Source organism: Triticum urartu, chromosome 5, assembly GCF_003073215.2.
Source record: "Triticum urartu cultivar G1812 chromosome 5, Tu2.1, whole genome shotgun sequence".
Taxonomy (NCBI): Eukaryota; Viridiplantae; Streptophyta; class Magnoliopsida; order Poales; family Poaceae; genus Triticum; species Triticum urartu.
The window spans coordinates 15,492,367-15,510,387 of record NC_053026.1 but is presented as its reverse complement, the minus strand read 5'-3'; the positions used below and the strand labels follow the sequence as shown (position 1 = coordinate 15,510,387).

General features: G+C 42.2%; 1 protein-coding gene and 1 long non-coding RNA gene across 2 annotated transcripts; one reads left to right on the top strand and one right to left on the bottom strand.

Moving 5' to 3' along the window:
* Positions 1 to 3,627: 3,627 nt before the first annotated feature.
* LOC125555459 lies at positions 3,628 to 7,216 on the bottom strand. The gene is made up of 5 exons (XR_007304713.1): positions 5,567 to 7,216; positions 5,407 to 5,454; positions 5,211 to 5,270; positions 4,248 to 4,307; positions 3,628 to 4,033 (listed from the first exon to the last, which is right to left on the bottom strand). It is a non-coding gene; the product is annotated as an uncharacterized LOC125555459 (long non-coding RNA).
* A 2,096-nt stretch (positions 7,217 to 9,312) lies between these two features.
* Positions 9,313 to 9,886, top strand: LOC125555458 (ATP synthase subunit epsilon, mitochondrial-like). Its single transcript, XM_048718409.1, has one exon. The coding sequence runs from the start codon at positions 9,542 to 9,544 to the stop codon at positions 9,866 to 9,868; it is 327 nt and encodes a 108-aa protein (XP_048574366.1). The 5' UTR covers positions 9,313 to 9,541; the 3' UTR covers positions 9,869 to 9,886.
* The last annotated feature ends 8,135 nt before the right edge of the window (positions 9,887 to 18,021 follow it).

The window sequence follows — 18,021 nt, the reverse complement described above, 5'->3', positions numbered from 1 at the left end:
TGCATTTGCGATTCGCTGTTTTCTTCCATGGACATAGTGTCTTGGACGTGATGTCGCTGGTCTATTGCCGAACGGGGCCTTAGAAGCTGGCCAATGAGCTTATCATTGGTGAGGCTCCGCATTTTTATCTTGTTCCTGCAACGAAACATTGCTAGATACGTCTTGGCACTCCAACGTTTCATATGCATGAGAAATGCAAACTCGAACTTCCACCACCAGTCGACTCACTCCTTCCCAATCTTGTTAAAAACGTCCTGATACCTCCATGTCTACAAGTAATCAAGCACTAAGAAGCAAATGATAAGCTATCCTGTAGTGTATGGGGCCTGAGTCATGAACCAACAATGCTACCTAGGAGGAACTCGGTACGAATATATGGGGAAAGGTAACCATGTCCTCAGCTACCATCATTGAATAAATAAGCGAGATGACAATAACTCAAAGGGACAATCAAGCAGAAGTCCAACCGTTCAATATTTTAGCAGTTATGCACACCCTAAAATATGTAGCTGGTGCTGCTACTTCTGTTTGGGCTCAACACGCTGGGTGTTACAAATAGTCTTTTTTCGATCATCACTCAGTCGGTCAGTCATAGATTGGTGGCAAGAAAATTTCCAGTACCTAGTTTGCGCAGTAGTTTTGATATGGTTAAGTCCATGGCACAGAATCCAGCCATTTGAAGATCGAGATTCCAGGGTTACAATCTTCTCAGAGCTGAGAATCATGATTGGTTGTAATAACCTTTCGGATGCTGTTAGATGTGAACAGAGAGTTATGTGAAGCCAATTCTTCTGCCATTCTAAACTTCATTTCAAAAGCCCTTATACAATATGTGGGAATAACATTCGATGGTGATGTGGCACTAGAAACGCGATTACCACTGCAATTGGCCTGATATAGTAAAGCTCACCAAACTTTGAGCTTGCCGTGATAAGTTGTTCGTCCAACTAGAGGCAACTCCTTCACCAAGAACAAGGTTGAAGGTTCCCATAAAGGCATCTTTGAACCTCTTCTTTATTGACAATATTTATTTTTAATGTTGTCATGGGAGCCTACCTTTTGAACTATTGATCTGCTGTGGTAAGAAAGTGTACAAATTTTGTTGTTGTCATTAACATGAACTGAAACACAATTACGGCAACAAACTATCAGAGAAGAGTAACTGACCTTTCCTCCAGGCTTGTGCCTGTTTTGAAATATAAGGTAGGCCCCGTGCTATCTTTTTAGTTTAAAAAAAAACTATCAGAGAAGAAGAACATTGTGTTTTATGTCCGAGAGTGCAAGGTTTATTTAAAAAATATTTTACACCACAAATACATTGAAATAATGTAATTATAATTAAAACAAACTCTAAAATCTTCTATTTGTCTCCACTATATATGTAACCGATACAAATACAAGAACAACTTCAGTAACCAGATAATCGACAAACCTTGGAATGATGTCATATGCCACAAGAGAAGTGTCGTGTGGTGTCAAAACCAAAATTAAAACAAGCTTGTGATGGATTTTTTTTTTCTGTTCTCTTGAGGCCTAACTTTCGAACTGTCGATTGGAGTGGGGAATAATTGTAGGACTTTTCTTGATGTTATTATCACGAACCGAAACATAATTACGGTAGCAAACTATCATGGTACAATAACATTGCCTGTATACCTATGTTGTAGTACAACTCCCTGTTTGCTACTGAAGCTTCTCTTCAGACATGGAGGTCCCAGGGGATTAATGGCTTTTCAAATCTTATTAGTGGCTTCTGTTTCTCGTGGATCGTGTTTTGATCTTCCCAATGCCTTCCATACCTATGTAGGAGTAATCGGATAATGACCATGTAGAATGAAGTAGATATATGAGAAAATGCTTAGTTGAAACAAGGACATATCGATGCACACATAACAGGAACTTCTTGCCGAGTCATGATGTCTTTGATGAGAAGAGGAACTGAGCTTGAGAAGTATATATAAAGTGGCAAGGCATGTCATTTTTTTTCTGAGTCAATGCGGCAAAGCTTAGCTATAACTAGTACCCTACCAACAGGGATCCAACGACCATGATTGATTGAGTGGCAACTATTTCCCGTTTGCTTTAAACCTTCACAACTGAGTGTTATGCCACATAGTGTTTGATGGTTGAACCCGGTCGGGTTGCTAGTGCACAACATTATTTTCTACAACTTCTTCGTGGCTTAACACCTTAACCGCCTAGGCTTGACGAGTATCAACTGTTGATGGTGTCGTGCCCATATCATGTCAACTACGTATCTATGGCCATTTATGTATTGTGTTGCTTCCCATTTCACGATACCTCCCATGCTCACGACTAGAGGACCAGACACGTTGTTGTACATGTGAACATGTATCATGTGCTATACATGTGGAATTCTTTCAAAATCGGACTTGGTGTCGTATTTCTCCTTCTAGAACGTGTATGAGAGGAAGTCTAATGTGTCGAGGACATATATCAATGCCTTACATGATTAAGAATCAGACCCCCCCCCCCCCCCCCCCCCCCCCCCCCCCCCCCCCCCCCCCCCCCCCCGGGCACCATGATCTGTATTAGTGATGGAGAGGGTACCCTTTTTTGGCTAGACATGTAGCTTGGAAGGGGCTATCTTAGCACCGAATTCCCGTCGCTCTTTGCATTTATTTCTGACAAATGCTCTTAGTATCCTCAGTTGTCCGCAACGGAAATTGGAACACCTATGATGTTTGGTTCTCTGCTTGGGATGAGCCATAGAAGATCTCCCGCCTATGATGTCGGGTTCTTCGGATTTGGTTTTCTGGCACCTGGGCCTCTCAAGGCTTTTCTCCTTTAGGTTGGCATACAGAGATCTTTGTGTGGCCGTATGCATCACTCTGATGTAGAGGCCGGGGATTTCCCCCTTTTCTAAAAAAAATACCGAGATCTTTGTTGATTGCCCACCCTAGTTTGGTCCTCACACTTGTGGAAAACACCACTGATTAGAGATGCAAGAGAAGTTTGAGGCTCGTGAACCGCTCGAGATCGACTCATAGATTGGATTGACCCAAGATCGATTCAAAAATAAATGAGCAGAGTATGAGCACTTTATGTAGCTTGATGGAGAAACGAGATGATGTTGAGACAACATTGCCTCGCTCAATTTTAGCTCGATGGCTCGATATCATAAAGTTATATTAAATTTTATAGGGTCGCGCTATTCGTCACCCAGGGTGAAGAATTGTTATTCTTCACCCCAGCCAACTTGCACGCCTGGGAACCCGTTGTCTAAGCTGCCGTAACCTTACGACAAGCAAAGATAGCCGAACCATCCACCCACCCATGCATGCGGTGTAACTTTTTTTGTGTGTGATGTAAACTTACAACACCAGCCCACCTGTGATGTAATCTTACGACACTAGCCCACGTGTGATATAAACTTACAACACTAGCCACGCTCAATGCATCCTGTACAGTATGCATGCGACATGAGTTTACGTACACATTCCACGAAAAAATGTAATTTTTGTAGGCTTTCCAAGGTGAAAACTTAGCTGTGGACGATGGACAAGGAATCTTATATAGATTGAGCCAAACCGACATAAAACTTGTGCCATTTATCATCGATGCCGAGCATTCCAAAGGAACAGTGGAAAGGTGGATCATCTATTATTAATTCAGAAAGTATATATTCCAATTTTCATTTTTTTTCAACAATAGCCGCAAACAGCAACCCAATCTCTCCAATTTCCTGACTCCTGACTATCATTGCATAGTAGAATCGCTAAGAGGGAGTACAATAGATGATCCTACACAAACTGCAAGAGCAATACCAACTGGAGCGTCAGGGTGAGCACCCCATTCATCAGTCCATGATCCATCATACAGTATGTAGCAACATCAGTTTTGCCAAGTCTGCGAAGACCCTAAAATGGGAATGTAAGTTATAGCGACACAATTTTCCATCCGCAAAGGAAACCTAGCGATCTCAAACTGCAGCTGGACTTACCAAACCCCATACACATGATGTCACATCGGCGCCGCAACAGGTAACAAGAGGTTGACCAGGTGATATAGGCTTAACAATGTATGTAATGTTAAAAGGTTAGTGATTTGTGCAGTACCACGGTTGGGCAGGGGGGGGAATGGATAACAGAAACTCAAAATGCAAAGGCTGCAATTATTTATTTGTATATTTCAGAATCTCAAAGAATACTATGACGAATCTATGACTAGAAATTAACGAAATAAGTCTGTTGAGTATATATTTTTGGCCCTGTGAAACTTCTAACCTGATCAAGATTCCAAAGAAGATGGGGCTGTAACTTCGCTTGAAATATGGAGGGGCCAACCTACATAGAATAGATAATATAATTTCTTTCATAACTAAAAATTGAAGAGAAACACCTAGTACAGTAGTAGGTATCACAATTAAGAGGTCGATAAGTCAGTAGTGCTAGTAAGGTTCATCGAGATTCCAAATGAAGTTTTGCCAAAACAAGAAATGAGAAGAGGTTTAAAACAATAAACCAACTGCCCCTGACAAACTTTTCTATTGCTTCGCTAGCAGCCTTAGCTTTTAAAATAGCATCAACAGAGGCACTTGGTTCGACGTCATACCCATAAACACACCATTGGAGCAAACATCCATCCAAAACACATACTAGTTCATATCCATAGGCATGAAACATCATGTTATCGAAGAAATAAAGCATCACACACACACACGCGCGCGCGCGCACGCACACGCACATTTATCATAACAGATACTCCCTCCGTCCGCGAATAAGTACATCTAGCTTTTGCCTTAAGTCAAAGTTTTAAAACTTTGACCACCTTTCTAGGAAAAAGTAAAAGCATTTATGGCACCAAATTAGTATCACTAGATTCGTCTTGAAATGTACTTCCTCCGTTCCAAAATAGATGACTCAACTTTATACTAACTTTAGTACAAAGTTGGGTCATCTATTTTGGAACGGATGGAGTACTTTGATAATATATTAATTTGATGTCATATATGTTACTACTATTTTCTATAAAGTTGGTCAAAATTTTAAAATTTTGACTTAAAGCAAAAGCTAGATGTACACTTATTCGCGGACGGAGGGAATACAAATGAAACATATTGCAAATCACTGGTAATGAACCTCTACTCATTTACGAATAACAGATAACAAGACTCGTCTCTTGTTCTTCCAAAATTCTACTCTAACTTGATTTACTTAGTTCCATGGAAGGAAAACAAAGCAACTTACCAGTTACCACCAAACACGGACAGCAATAAACCAGCCTTCCATCGTGAATTTTTATCCCATCTTTGATGTACATGCCAAGGGAAGACACAGTGGAAGAAATGATTTTTCATATGGCAGCATGTGTTGCAGCTGACTCGGAAAACAAACAAATTCAGTGCACGTGAAGAACATGATCACAAAGATGAAGTATGTGCACCTCTAATTGATGCCCTAGATTATTGTTCTCTCATCACTTCCAACAACACTACAAAATGAAAGGAAGAAATCCTCCTAATTATCAACATGTATTGCGAAAAGCATCAGGAAAAATTATTAGGAGATGAACTCCAATCTCACAAGACTTCTGTTATATAAACCTCATTTTGAAAAGTTTCCTATTTTGGAGAGGACGAGATGTTGCTGCTGCAACCGTGCATATTTGGCGGAGGAGGGCGATGATGAGCTTGCTGGATGATTTCCAGCGACAACCACCACCTCGTCAGTGGTCCGGAGCAGCCATGAAGGCGAGGTGGCGAGTGTCGCTCCCATTACGGCCCTCCTTCTGTTTCCTTGCACGAGAATAGGAAAGGAGAAGGCGGCGGCGCCGCCGGTGCGGCAACAAGAGAATGGCAAGATTTTACCTGGTCGGATGAAATCTGATGATTTCCGAAGCTAACAACCCCAGATCAAAACAGTAACTCAACTTCAAGTATTAAAAAAGTCCAAAGATCCAGGCTGGATAAAAGGGGCTTGAGCTCACCTTGTGCCACATTAGGCTACAACAGAAACATACACCACACAAAAAATCTGAAATTTATCAGCTTCTTCTCGTGCATTCGAACAGCTAGTAGGCAATGTACAAAGTGGATTGAAGTGTTTTCCAATGAATATGTGTTAAGTATTGTAGAAATTGGACTCCAATAACTCAAATAAAATTTGACTATGCCTCGAGCTTTGTTCTATAAGGTTAGCACTTTAGACAGGCCCTTTCAACCCCGTGAAAATCTACATAATAAAGTTCTAAGCTACTCCAAAAGCAAACAGGACCAACAGTAAAAGCATTGGAGGCGTACTCTTGTTGCCACTTGCGATACAAAGCTGCAAGTTGGTTTTCAGAATAACATCAAGGAAATCAGATCCGTATTAACTTCCCTTAAATTTATTTCAGCTATGTTGGCCAGTTGATTTAAACAAGACGAGCTCTTGCAACTAAGTCTACCTAAATCAGATGATCTCACAAATGACAACTACAGGTAGATCAATCATACAACCAACGTAACTTATCTTATTCTGAATTTCTGATACACCATATCAAATAATTGGGTCAAACAGTTAAATACAAGAAATGAAGAATTTGACACAATTAGTGATCTTACACAAGTGAGGCTACTCCTATAGTCACGAGAAATCATTCAGAAGTAGAAAAAATATCTAACCTTTTGTTCGATCCATTCACGCAGCTTCTAGTGGAGAGCGAGCTCGGGAAGCTGCCTTCTCAATTCCAATTGGGGATGAGGTCGCAGAGGAGAGCGAGGCGCTGCTTCTCCTGCTATCAGCCGTCGCGACACGCAGATCCTCTGCACGAATCGTGAGTGCCGAAGGGCCGGGATAAACGTCCAAAGAGAAGAAATACTGCCCCAACGAACCTGCCGAGCCATCGACAACGCCCAACGCCGCCGAGAACACCGGTCGCGCCGCAGACTACACACCACGCCGCGAAGCCTCCCTGCGAGGCCGTCGGCCAATGAGGCCGCACCCTTCGCGAGGCCTCCCGCATCGCCGCTCGCCTCGACGCTGCCGCTGGCAATCGGTGTGAACCCCAGCCTCGCAAGTAGCCAAGTCCACCAGTAGCTTTTGCCCGCTCGCCGACGAATCCTGCCGCCGCTGGCCACTGGCCGCTGAAACCGCTCGCCGTCCGCTCCCAAATCAATCGATACAAGAACTGCGGGGAGACCCTAAGAAAAAAAAAGAGTACGGGGAGGTGGGTTAGCTCCACAACGGTGACAAAAAAAATGGAGTGGTGCGAGGCTGCGAGTTGAACCAGACGACAGGTTGGCTGCGTCGTTCGACCAGGGTGAAGAATTAATTATTCTTCACCCTGGGTCATTAATAGAGTTTATATAATATATATAGGGTCGCGCTATTTGTCACCCTGGGTGAGAAATGGTTATTCTTCACCCCCTCTCTAATTTGACATCAATGCAATGTATTTTTACGTTTCGTAAATTTTCTCTTGTTTCATACATCAAAAGAGAACGTAAAAAAATATGTACTCGCCGTAAAAAATATTCTATGTTACGATAAAATTACGAATGTAAGAACATAGTGTAAAACATACATAAAATGTGATTTTTTTCCGGTCTTATAACCTTTTTTTATTTTTTTATACCAAATTTTACATATTGAATCAATATACATGTAACTATTTATATTGTAAACGAATTTATTTAGAAAGCGATCGTAAGATTACCTCGAGTGAAAAATAATTTATTCTGCACCTTGGGTAATGAATAGTCACACTATATATATATATAGTAGGCTGCGCGCCTCCCCCCCTCCCGTAGTCCTATTAGGACTAGGAGAGGTGGCCGGCCACCTCTCTCTCTCTTTCCCCCTTGGGAGTCCTATTTGGAATAGGATTGGGGGGGGAGTCCTACTCCCAGTAGGAGTAGGACTCCTCCTGCGCCTCCATAGGGCTGGCCGCACCCCTCCCCCTTGGCTCCTTTATATACGGAGGCAGGGGGCACCTCTAGACACACAAGTTGATCATTGAGATTGTTCCTTAGCCGTGTGCGGTGCCCTCTGCCACTATATTTCACCTTGATCATATCATTGTAGTGCTTAGGCGAAGCCCTGCGTCGGTAGAACATCAAGATCGTCACCACGCCGTCATGCTAACGGAACTCTTCCCCGACGCTTTGCTGGATCGGAGCCCGGGGATCGTCATCGAGCTGTACATGTGCTAAGAACTCGGAGGTGCCGGAGTAACGGTGCTTGGATCGGTCGGATCGGGAAGAAGACGTACGACTACTTCCTCTACGTTGTGTCAACGCTTCCGTTGCGATCTACAAGGGTACGTAGATCATACTCTCCCCTCGTTGCTATGCATCACCGTGATCTTGCGTGTGCATAGGATTTTTTTTTGAAATTACTACGTTACCCAACACTATTTACCCTTGTAGGGCCTGTTCGACTGGCTCCGAAGAGACTGCATCCGAGTGCGACAGCAGCGATCCGGCGGCAAAGAAAATTTGCAGGGTGACGAATAGCGATACCCTATATATATATATATATATATATATATATATATATAAAGAGAAAATAGGATACTTTATTTGCATATATGTTATGTACATTTTTTCTTATTTTACCTACTAGCAAACATGTAAGCTTAATTAAGCAAACATATAATTAAGCCACAATATACGTGGTGGGCCTTGTGTTAAATACCATGTTATTGTTGACCAAAGTTTGAGAGCAAATGCACCTTAATTTTGCTTCCTCTTTCTAGTTCATCCGTAATCTCTTGCTATTAAGTATTATTGTCAGTTGAAAGAGAATAAGTTAAATTTTACAGTGACCTTTTATGTTGTGTAGTGGCTTATCTTGTTTGAAAAATTGCCTTAGATTATTAAGATCAGAACTACCTCGAGATCAACTCGAGATCGATACAAACTGAGCATGAGTCACCTTCTACAGCTCGACCTTGAGCTTCACTCAGTTTGAGCTCACTCAAATTTTAATATAAGTAGAGGTGAGCCTAGTGCATCTCGCTCGAAATCGACTCATTTGCAGCCGTATGCCCCTACCTTTGATGCGTCCATTTTTGCATCACTTTTTATTCTTTGTTTTGCATTGGTCATAAGATTTCCGGGATTTTAGTGCGACTCAAGGGTGCGTGTGTGAATGGTGTACCAACGACTTCGTTCGTTGGGTTTTTTTATTTTTTCCTGAAAAGAAGAAGGAAAAAGAATACGTTAGTTGGTTGGATCCGAAGTACACGGTCGTTCGTTAACCGCGTTTCACACTGTTCTGGCCGAACGCAAGACACGGTCGTCGATCCAAGTTCTCGTGAAGGAGTTCCTCTCGCAAAAGAAGGAGGTGGAATTAATCTGATCCGTAACTACAGGCCCGGCCGTAGGTACACCAAGTCACCAATCCAATGCAATGCGATCCATGCACGGGCATGCAGCCCGCCCTCTGACCGGAATCACTGATCGGTTTGCATTTTCTTCTATATATAACCGTGAAGACTGATGAGTACGTAGGTGTCCACTGATTGATCTGTCCATTCTACTCTCTCGTCTAGATCGGCGTCGGCGGCTCGATCGAGCAGAGGAAAGGGGACGGCGATGTCGGCCACGACGGCGGCGGTGCCCTTCTGGCGAGCGGCGGGGATGACCTACGTCGGCTACTCCAGGCTCTGCGCGTCCATGGTGCGGAGCTGCCTCAAGGAGCCCTACAAGTCCGAGGCCGCCGAAGTCGAGAAGGTCCACTACTCCCGCTCCAAGTGGTCCGACGGAAAGCAGGCCAAGCCCAGTAAGTTCCTTCCTCGCCCGCCCAATCTCTCGCCACATCCATCCGATTTTGTTTTATTTCCCTCCTGGTTACGTACGTACGGGATAGATGATCCTAGGGTTCGTGCACTCGGCTTGGTGTTTTTTGATGTGAGTAATTGATGACGATGGCGAAAATCTAGCTAGTGTACGTGCGCCCATTTTGTTTTTGTTCGTACAAATGTGTTTTAGAACTGGAGAGGAAGAAGAAGAAAACTGACCTACGCAAAAGGATGTTTTGATGATTTAATTTGGAACCGCATTTTAAGATTTTGAGATCTTTCATTCATCTTTATTAGTTATGCGCATGTATGGAAAATATGAGTACGCCGTTATTACCGAATGAAATGCTGTTGATGATTAACCATTAAGGCATGAATTCACAAATAATTAATGAGGATCCTACCCTGAAAATGATGGTGCTTATCGTCTCTGTTTTATATATGCATAACTCTACCAGATAAAATAAATTATCTGTTCCACTAAAACCAGGAGAAACTCAATAGTGTTTGCTGCAGTTTATTTTTATTTTTGTTTTGCGGGGGACTGTAGTTTAAGATTAACTGTTGAAATCCCACACAAACTTCTATGACAGTCATGGGTTAGTGCTTCATCTCTGCGGACGCCGCAAAAAAATGATTGGAAAAATATGACCAAGGAAACCTTGCGAGGCAAAGACATATCCGTGTTTACTAATAGAGAGGACTGGTGTGGTAATAATTAGCACTTGCAGTTTCCAACGTCAATGCATCAGTACCCATAGCTCTGCAAATGCCTCAAGATCAGCCATACCCTATTTGTATGATACAGAGCTGGTAGTAAAGCAGAGGGGGTTTATTCGGCTGCGTGATTGCATTGTGAACATTGAGTAAAACCGCTGGATATACAGGTGAAATTTGGTTAGAACTTAGAAGTGATCTATAACATATTGATTTTGTGTTTCATATAAGAAGCATCTATATTGTGATTGCAGGAACTGCAAAAGTAGATGTAGTTGAATTTTGGGATGCTCAAGTGACTGTTATAGTTGCTCTCTGAGTGATTTGTATTAAGTGTGGCATCCAAAATCTACGTTATTCTGAATAATTTGTTATCCAATTTATGTGATAATTTCGTATTTGCATAAATAATGTCTTCATTTCTTCATGGTGGGTACTAAACTAAGTAGAACCAAACGAGATTCTCCATTGCTTTGAATCTTCTCCAACTTTATGCATGGCTATCCAACCGATTGTCCGTACTATCTGGAGATCGGGGCGGCTGGCTGCCGGACGTCCTGTTGAGTTGTGGTCTTGTACAGAGGCGGTTCTTTTTTATTGCAAGCTTAGTTTTATTCATATTTATGCAAAAAAGAAAGATACTTTAGAGAGATTAGTGCACTTGAATGCACAACTTTTTGTTGCTGGCACTGCTGCTGGTCTTGTGGCACTCATTGTCTGGTTGGTCAGGCTACTGCCTCTGTCCGGTGGGCCTACCTGTCGGGTCGTGGGTTGACCAGCATGGTTTATTCCGTGAGGTTGAACCGTTCCTTTCCTTTGGCTATGGTGTGTTGGTTCTCCCCCATGGTTGTTGCTGTTTTTTCTCAAACGTAGTACACATACACATACATATATACACACTCGTGTATCCGCACCCTATCAATATGAGCACATTCGAGTAGTTGAGCCAACATGTTTTGAGATTCACGTACACCATAGACACCTCATTGTCGACAAAAAGGTCACTTCTCACTGAAACAATATTTTGCCTTTATGAGACACGCATGTGTCAAACCTAGGGTTTGATTCCTGGTGAGCTGAGGATACAGCCACACTTCTAACCATTCAACCACTGGTTATTTGATATAATCTTTTTTTAATTATAGCAAAAGACATCTCCTATAATTTTCAGGGGTATACGGTCCTTCTCCCAGCAAAAGAAAAAAAGATTTGAAAAAATGGTACACATCAGGTCTTGACCAACAAAAACCATGTGGCCAAGCTCACGTAAATTCCATTCCCATGTATGGACGCAGGCACGCAGCTATGCCAGGCTGCAGTAGAGTGCATCATGTCATCTAGTATATTATATTGTTCTCTTTATGTTGTATTAGTCTTTGAACACTTTTTTTTTGTGTTAATGTTGCAGCCATCTGCGAAGATGATAAATGAAAGATCCGGTGCCATGGTGACACAGTCCTTCCTACGGACGTTTTCAAAAGCTACTGTGTTTCGTGCTGGCCATTCTACCTAAAACTCGTTATCTGTTAGATTTATGTTTCGCACTCAAGAATAAATTATTTCCATGACATTGGATCTGTTCCGACAACATTTTATTTTAACTTTTAATCGCTCCTTCTCTACTTGATGAATCATCTTAACTTCTGTTGTCTTCTGGCACTCAAGTGAGCGTGTTTTTATACATTATGGCATTGCAGACAATGTTTCTTGTACTAAAATGATGCTTCATAGACATGGTTGTGTCGTCATGATTATGTTTGATGTTGTTGGGAACTTCACAATGTCTTCCATGTCTTGAAGCAATCAAATAACAACGAGGTGAATGGCAATATGTTTGGGATGATGATATAGCTAGACCAACAACGCTAGAATAGGGACATATATAGGGAAGGGATGAAGATCCTCTGGTGTCATGAAGCATTAAGTAAATGTAGATGGCAAGGAAACAATGGCTCTTGTGGTTACAACAAAATGTTTCCGTAGACATGTATGTGTAGATTTCCCTATGGATTTCATGTCTACAAGTAATCAAATTGCTAAATGCTTGTGAAAATATACAACAAAATGTTCTGGCTCACAATATAGACCAAAAGTACTAAAGGAGAAAATATAAATATATGGCAAAATCATCCATAACTTCAGCTGTCATAAGGGCATGTTTGGTATCTCTCCATGTCTGATGGCTTTATGGCCTAGCTGGGAATGAGTAGCTTAGGTGACCATGCGTACGTAGTTCAGAAGCTATATTACTAATAATTGATTGATCAATCAAAATCGCATTGTCTCCTCTAGGCATACCGCATGTGCTACGATGTCAAATCTTATATGCGAGAAAAATGTTAGATTGTTAATTGTCTCCTCTAGGCACACCCTCACACCATGTGCACTAAAATGCCAAATGCCATGGGTGAGACAATGTTGGATTGGCACCTCAACGATATCGCATCATGCATGGTTTTCATTGGTATGCAATTGAGTAATTGAGTAAAAGCAAAGTGAGTGTAGATAAAATGTAATATATGAGAAATGTTCACGGGAACAAGATATTAATTTTAGGACATTAAAGCTGAGACTAATCCCAGCCCTCTCACGCCCTTCACATTTGTGGCCACCCGTTTTTGTGATATATCATTTCTAGCCATTCGATCTCCTTTAGCGCTTCATCTCTCATCCAGTGGCCCAACTGTCCTAGAAAAGCGCTACTCAAGTGGAAAAACTCGTGTTTGGCTGTTGATTGGGCCTATGCACCTACGGAACTCTTACGGTGTTGTTAAGTTATCGTCAAAACTAATCTCACCACCATCCCCTGAATTCAACTGGGTGGGCCCTACTCACCTATTTTTTTCAGCTAAAAATATGCCACCTAAATTGTTACTTTAATCACATTATTTAACTTACGTAGTGTGTAGCATCGCTCATGGCCCAACTAGCAAATCTATTCAGACACCCAAAGCCGATCGATCTAGCCCCCTCTCATGGTGCATCCTCCGCTCCCCAACCTCTCTTCTCTATATGATATGTCCCTTGTCCATGGTGCCAACTTGATTGGAGGGGCCCACCGCACCCTTTTGCAGCAATTTCCCTCACCTTCCTTCTAACTCTCTCTATCACGGGCATCCTCAAGTCACAATGCTCCTCTTCTAATCTTCAACTTGATTGGCGGCGCCCACCGCGACATGTCAGCTTTCCTGGTGCGAAGAACTCCAGGTGTCTGGATTAGGAACTCGTATCTTTGTTTCATTTATGAAGAGAGAAAAAGTAGTTGTACACGATGCTGCTACTTCTAAATCTCAGAGTAGGAAGAAGAAATCAAGTTTAACTGCACATTGTGTACAGCATCACTCGTTGAATTCATCTATTGGTCCTTCTGGAATCACACACAGTGACACAACCCATCATTTTGAGGATCGTGATTGTGATAACTTGAGATTGGACACAGCTTAACGATCTCATAAACCTTTGCACGGATGATCAGGTGAACACAGTGAACACAACAACAGCGCATCTGTCGTTGAAAGTAATAAAATGGATTCTAGGAGGTCTGAGGCATCTTATAAAGTGCATTGCCCATTATATATGTGGATCAGATTATTCTGATCTGAGTGAAGAGCTCCAGCTAGCCCATACTAACAATTGCCTTGACGAAAACGAACCTGCTACGGTGATGCTTCAATATCATATTAGAAATTATAATACTGATGTGCTAGCACAGTGTTTATATTTGTCAATCATGATAAATTGTCAGGCTTATTACAAATCTTAAAGGTAGTTTAATTTATGGGAAACTTAGGTAATTTGCACAACGCATGACAAGGAAAACTAACCTCTGGCCTCTTTCTTCCTGCAAAAAAAAACCTCTGACCTCTTTGTATGAGCTGATTAGTATGTTACAACTTTACTTCATCTGTATATGTAACATCATGTGGTTTTATTGTGATCCATCCAATCTTCTAGTATTCAACTCAGCTATACTTTATTTCTTCAGGTAGGTACCATTTTATAATTTGTATTTGTGTTTGCATTTTTCTTCTAGCCTTCTGCTTTATGCCCTCAGGCCATGCATAGCTTTCCGCAAGCACTCAACAAACTGGATTCTACATCATCACGCGACACTCTAAAACTTTCACTCTCCTAGACACAAGCATGCGCGCGCGCACACACACGTTTTTGTGACTCCTTTCAGTCCTACAAAAGTTTGTGAAGTTCTATCATGAAAATTTTCAAATAGACGGGCGCGGCAACATGCTGCATCAATGATCTAGTATATAGGGAAACCAACACTATCGGGTAGTGGGATTGGGAACCAATAATCCTACACCTATGAAAGCTGATACGAAGAGCTATGTAACCTGCCTAACAAACTCTCTCGGCTCCCCTGATTCTCACGGGTGTCGGCCCCTCCCACCCCTTCCATCCCATCACAATCGTCCGTGTTGTCTGTTACGTATAATCTGTAAGTAACTTTACGCGGGTCTATCATTACTCGATCGGGAACTTTGATGAGTAAAATTTTAAGATTTGGCTAAGGAGTTCAACATTGGGGAAGCTATGCATGCAAGAAGATCTGGCAGCGAAAAAGTGTGAGGAAAGTGTCTTGCTTGTATATCAAGACTCCATCATTCTATAAGTTGAGATTTTTCATAAGCAATGTGAGCTCAATTCTCGGGGCTAGTCAAAGTACCTGTCTCCGACATTGTCTAAAACTTCCTATTGTCTTCCATGCCTACAAGTAATCAAGCATATGAAGGAAATGGTAAGATGATGAGAATTCTAGAGAAAAGTGTTCGGTGTTAACAACGCATAGACCTACAATGCTAGAACACGCACTCAGTATAAATATAAGGGAAAGGGATCCAGATCCAAGCTATCATGCAATAAATAAGGAAGATGATAATGACTACGGTTAGTGAATTGGGTAGATGCCTTAACACAGACGCGAGCGCCCGCGCGCACACAAACACTTGCATGCACCCACACAGATGCACAAGTGTTATTATGATAATCACTTGGTCAGTCATTTACATATACACGACAAGCAAACAATCAATGCCTAGTTTACATCGACACGGCAAGCAAACATTGAGTGTCATTTTTCATAGTGTACCCACGAGTACCACACTCCTGACCCTTGCGTTCTCCCTCCAATAGGCAGCCGGGGAAAAGGGGTTGCCCATCGCTGCCGGCTGTTCTATACATGGCCTCCCCTTGCTGGCAGCATATGTTCTGAGTAGAATGAAGCTGGTGTGCAAATAAATGGACCATTGCTTCATCTTCACACATTCATACACTAGTAGAAAAAGACTCATTTGTCCCGGTTCCAGAGGCCCATTTGTTCCGGTTCTGGAACCAGGACAAAAGGATCGGGACTAAAGTCCAATACCTTTAGTCCAGGTTCGCCTATGAACCGGAACAGATGGGGTTCCATGTGGCCGCTGCGGCTTGCCCAGGCAGGAGGACCTTTTATCCCGGTTGGTAGCACCAACCGGGACCAAAAGCATCCACGCGTCAGCAGTTCAGGGGCTGGGGTTTTTGTTTTTTGTTTTTCTGAAGGGGGGGGGGGGGGGGGGGGGGGGGGGGGTGTGTGGGGTTTTTGGGGGTTATATAGGGTTAATTTAGGGGTTTCATATATTGTGTTAGCTAGCTATTAGAGAGAAGTGTCCTCTCTTATCTCCGTGATTGGTCGACGCTACATACTATAGGTACAGAGACGACACGACACGCTAGCTAGTAAGCAAACGAAGGAAACCATTAAGTACACAAGATCATCATATATAGAGAGAAGTGATCGACCTCTCCTTCTCTGAGTGATTGGTCGAACAACAAGTTTTCCTATATCTATCCGACGCTACTGGCTATATATATATACAATATAAGATCTCTTACAATTCCCTAACATCTAATGTCAAATTCCACATGGAATTCTCCGGCTTTATTTATGACGTGGTCAAGAAAGAATCCCGCCAATTCCTCTTGAATTGCTCGTATGCAATCTTGTGGTAGGAGTTCATTCCGCATCTGCCACATCTAATTTGAAGAAGGGGGTCAATGCATATATATGGATGAAACTCAACACAAATGATGGTAATAAAATAAAATTGTTAATATTATTGCTTACACACTTCATATTGTTTTTTAGAGTATAGCCACGCTTAGAGCTCGTCGCGTTGTAGATGAACTCGCAAACGTAGTATCCATAGTAATCATTCCCGGGTTCCTGCCACAAGCACTTTACGAGAAATAGAGGTCAATCAAACTGATAATCAAGCATTATAAATGGTATTGATGAAAGTAGCTAGAATCAATTGGAGATGCGCGGAACTAGCTAGTAGTACTTACTTTCGGGTGTGTAAATCGCAGCTCCCCCGGCAGTCCCTGAGCTTTTGCGATGAACTCTTTCCAAACCCTGCAAGACAAAGAAAATAATTACTTGATATTAGGAAATGAACAAAGTTGCCGATATGGTGCAATAATGATCGATTGAACTTACTTTTGGAGCATCTCGATCATGTTCGCATACTCCTGGGGATCTTTTCGTTTTGAGTCTAAGACGGTTACTACTCCCAGCTCAAGCTTAATCTCCAGAAGAATAAAGTGGAAGCTGCGCACTCATGCATAACTCATCAATTACATTATTATAACCTCGAATAATAAGGGAAACCAAATATGCACAAGATAGTAACACTCACTTGAAGTTGTAAGGAAAGAGTATTTTCTCTTTGTTTTGATTTTGAAGCAATGATTGTAGCAAGTTGGCCTCGGTTTCTGTGGAATTATATTTAACCATCCATTCATCTATGAGATTTGTGTTAATGAACCCAATATCATAGATTTGTGCTTTTCTGCATTTGACGATCTTCAATCTGCATAATATGGTGAGGATAATTATATATACATGCAATGAAAGAGCTGAGCTATATATAGAGACCTAATTACAGAAGTAGTACTTACAGACAGTAGCAAGTGACGATTATTTTATCGAGGGCCTTTTGATTCTAAAACTGGAAGAACTCCTCAAATGGAGCAGACAACAGATCAATTTCAACGGGGTCATGCTCCTCTTTAACTCTCAGATTCAAAGTATCCTTTCCAGACTCGCTGCAGGTGTCCATGTACCACTCATGGAATCTCCGCAACATCGTTGTTAGAGGAGGATGTCCAGGTTTGATGAGAGGCTTCTCGTACCGGTATTTGAATTCGTCCACCTCCATTGTATCAAAATGTGCATCATCGGGCAGGTAATCTGCAGGATTAGTACTGGACACCATCCCCGGATGATTAGCGATGACATCGCTAGACACCTTAAGCGGGGGCACGATTGGTTCGCTTGTTCGCCGAGCTGGGGAATTTTTTCCCACTTCTTCGTTCTGCTAACCTTCGATAACTGTAAGTACTTGCCGACTGCTCTGCTTCCTTATATGTCCTTTCAATAATGCGCTCATAGTTGGTTTGCGGTTGAGACGATGGTGGTCGCTTCAGGGCATCAATAGTCCGCTGAACTTTCACGGAATCTATCTTCTCCTCCAGAGGTGGACGTTTCATAGCTCTTCGCGTTTCAAA

Coding starts and splice junctions, on each gene's coding strand:
- LOC125555458 (XM_048718409.1), top strand. CDS start 9,542: ATGTCGGCCACGACGGCGGCGGTGCCCTTCTGGCGAGCGGCGGGGATG.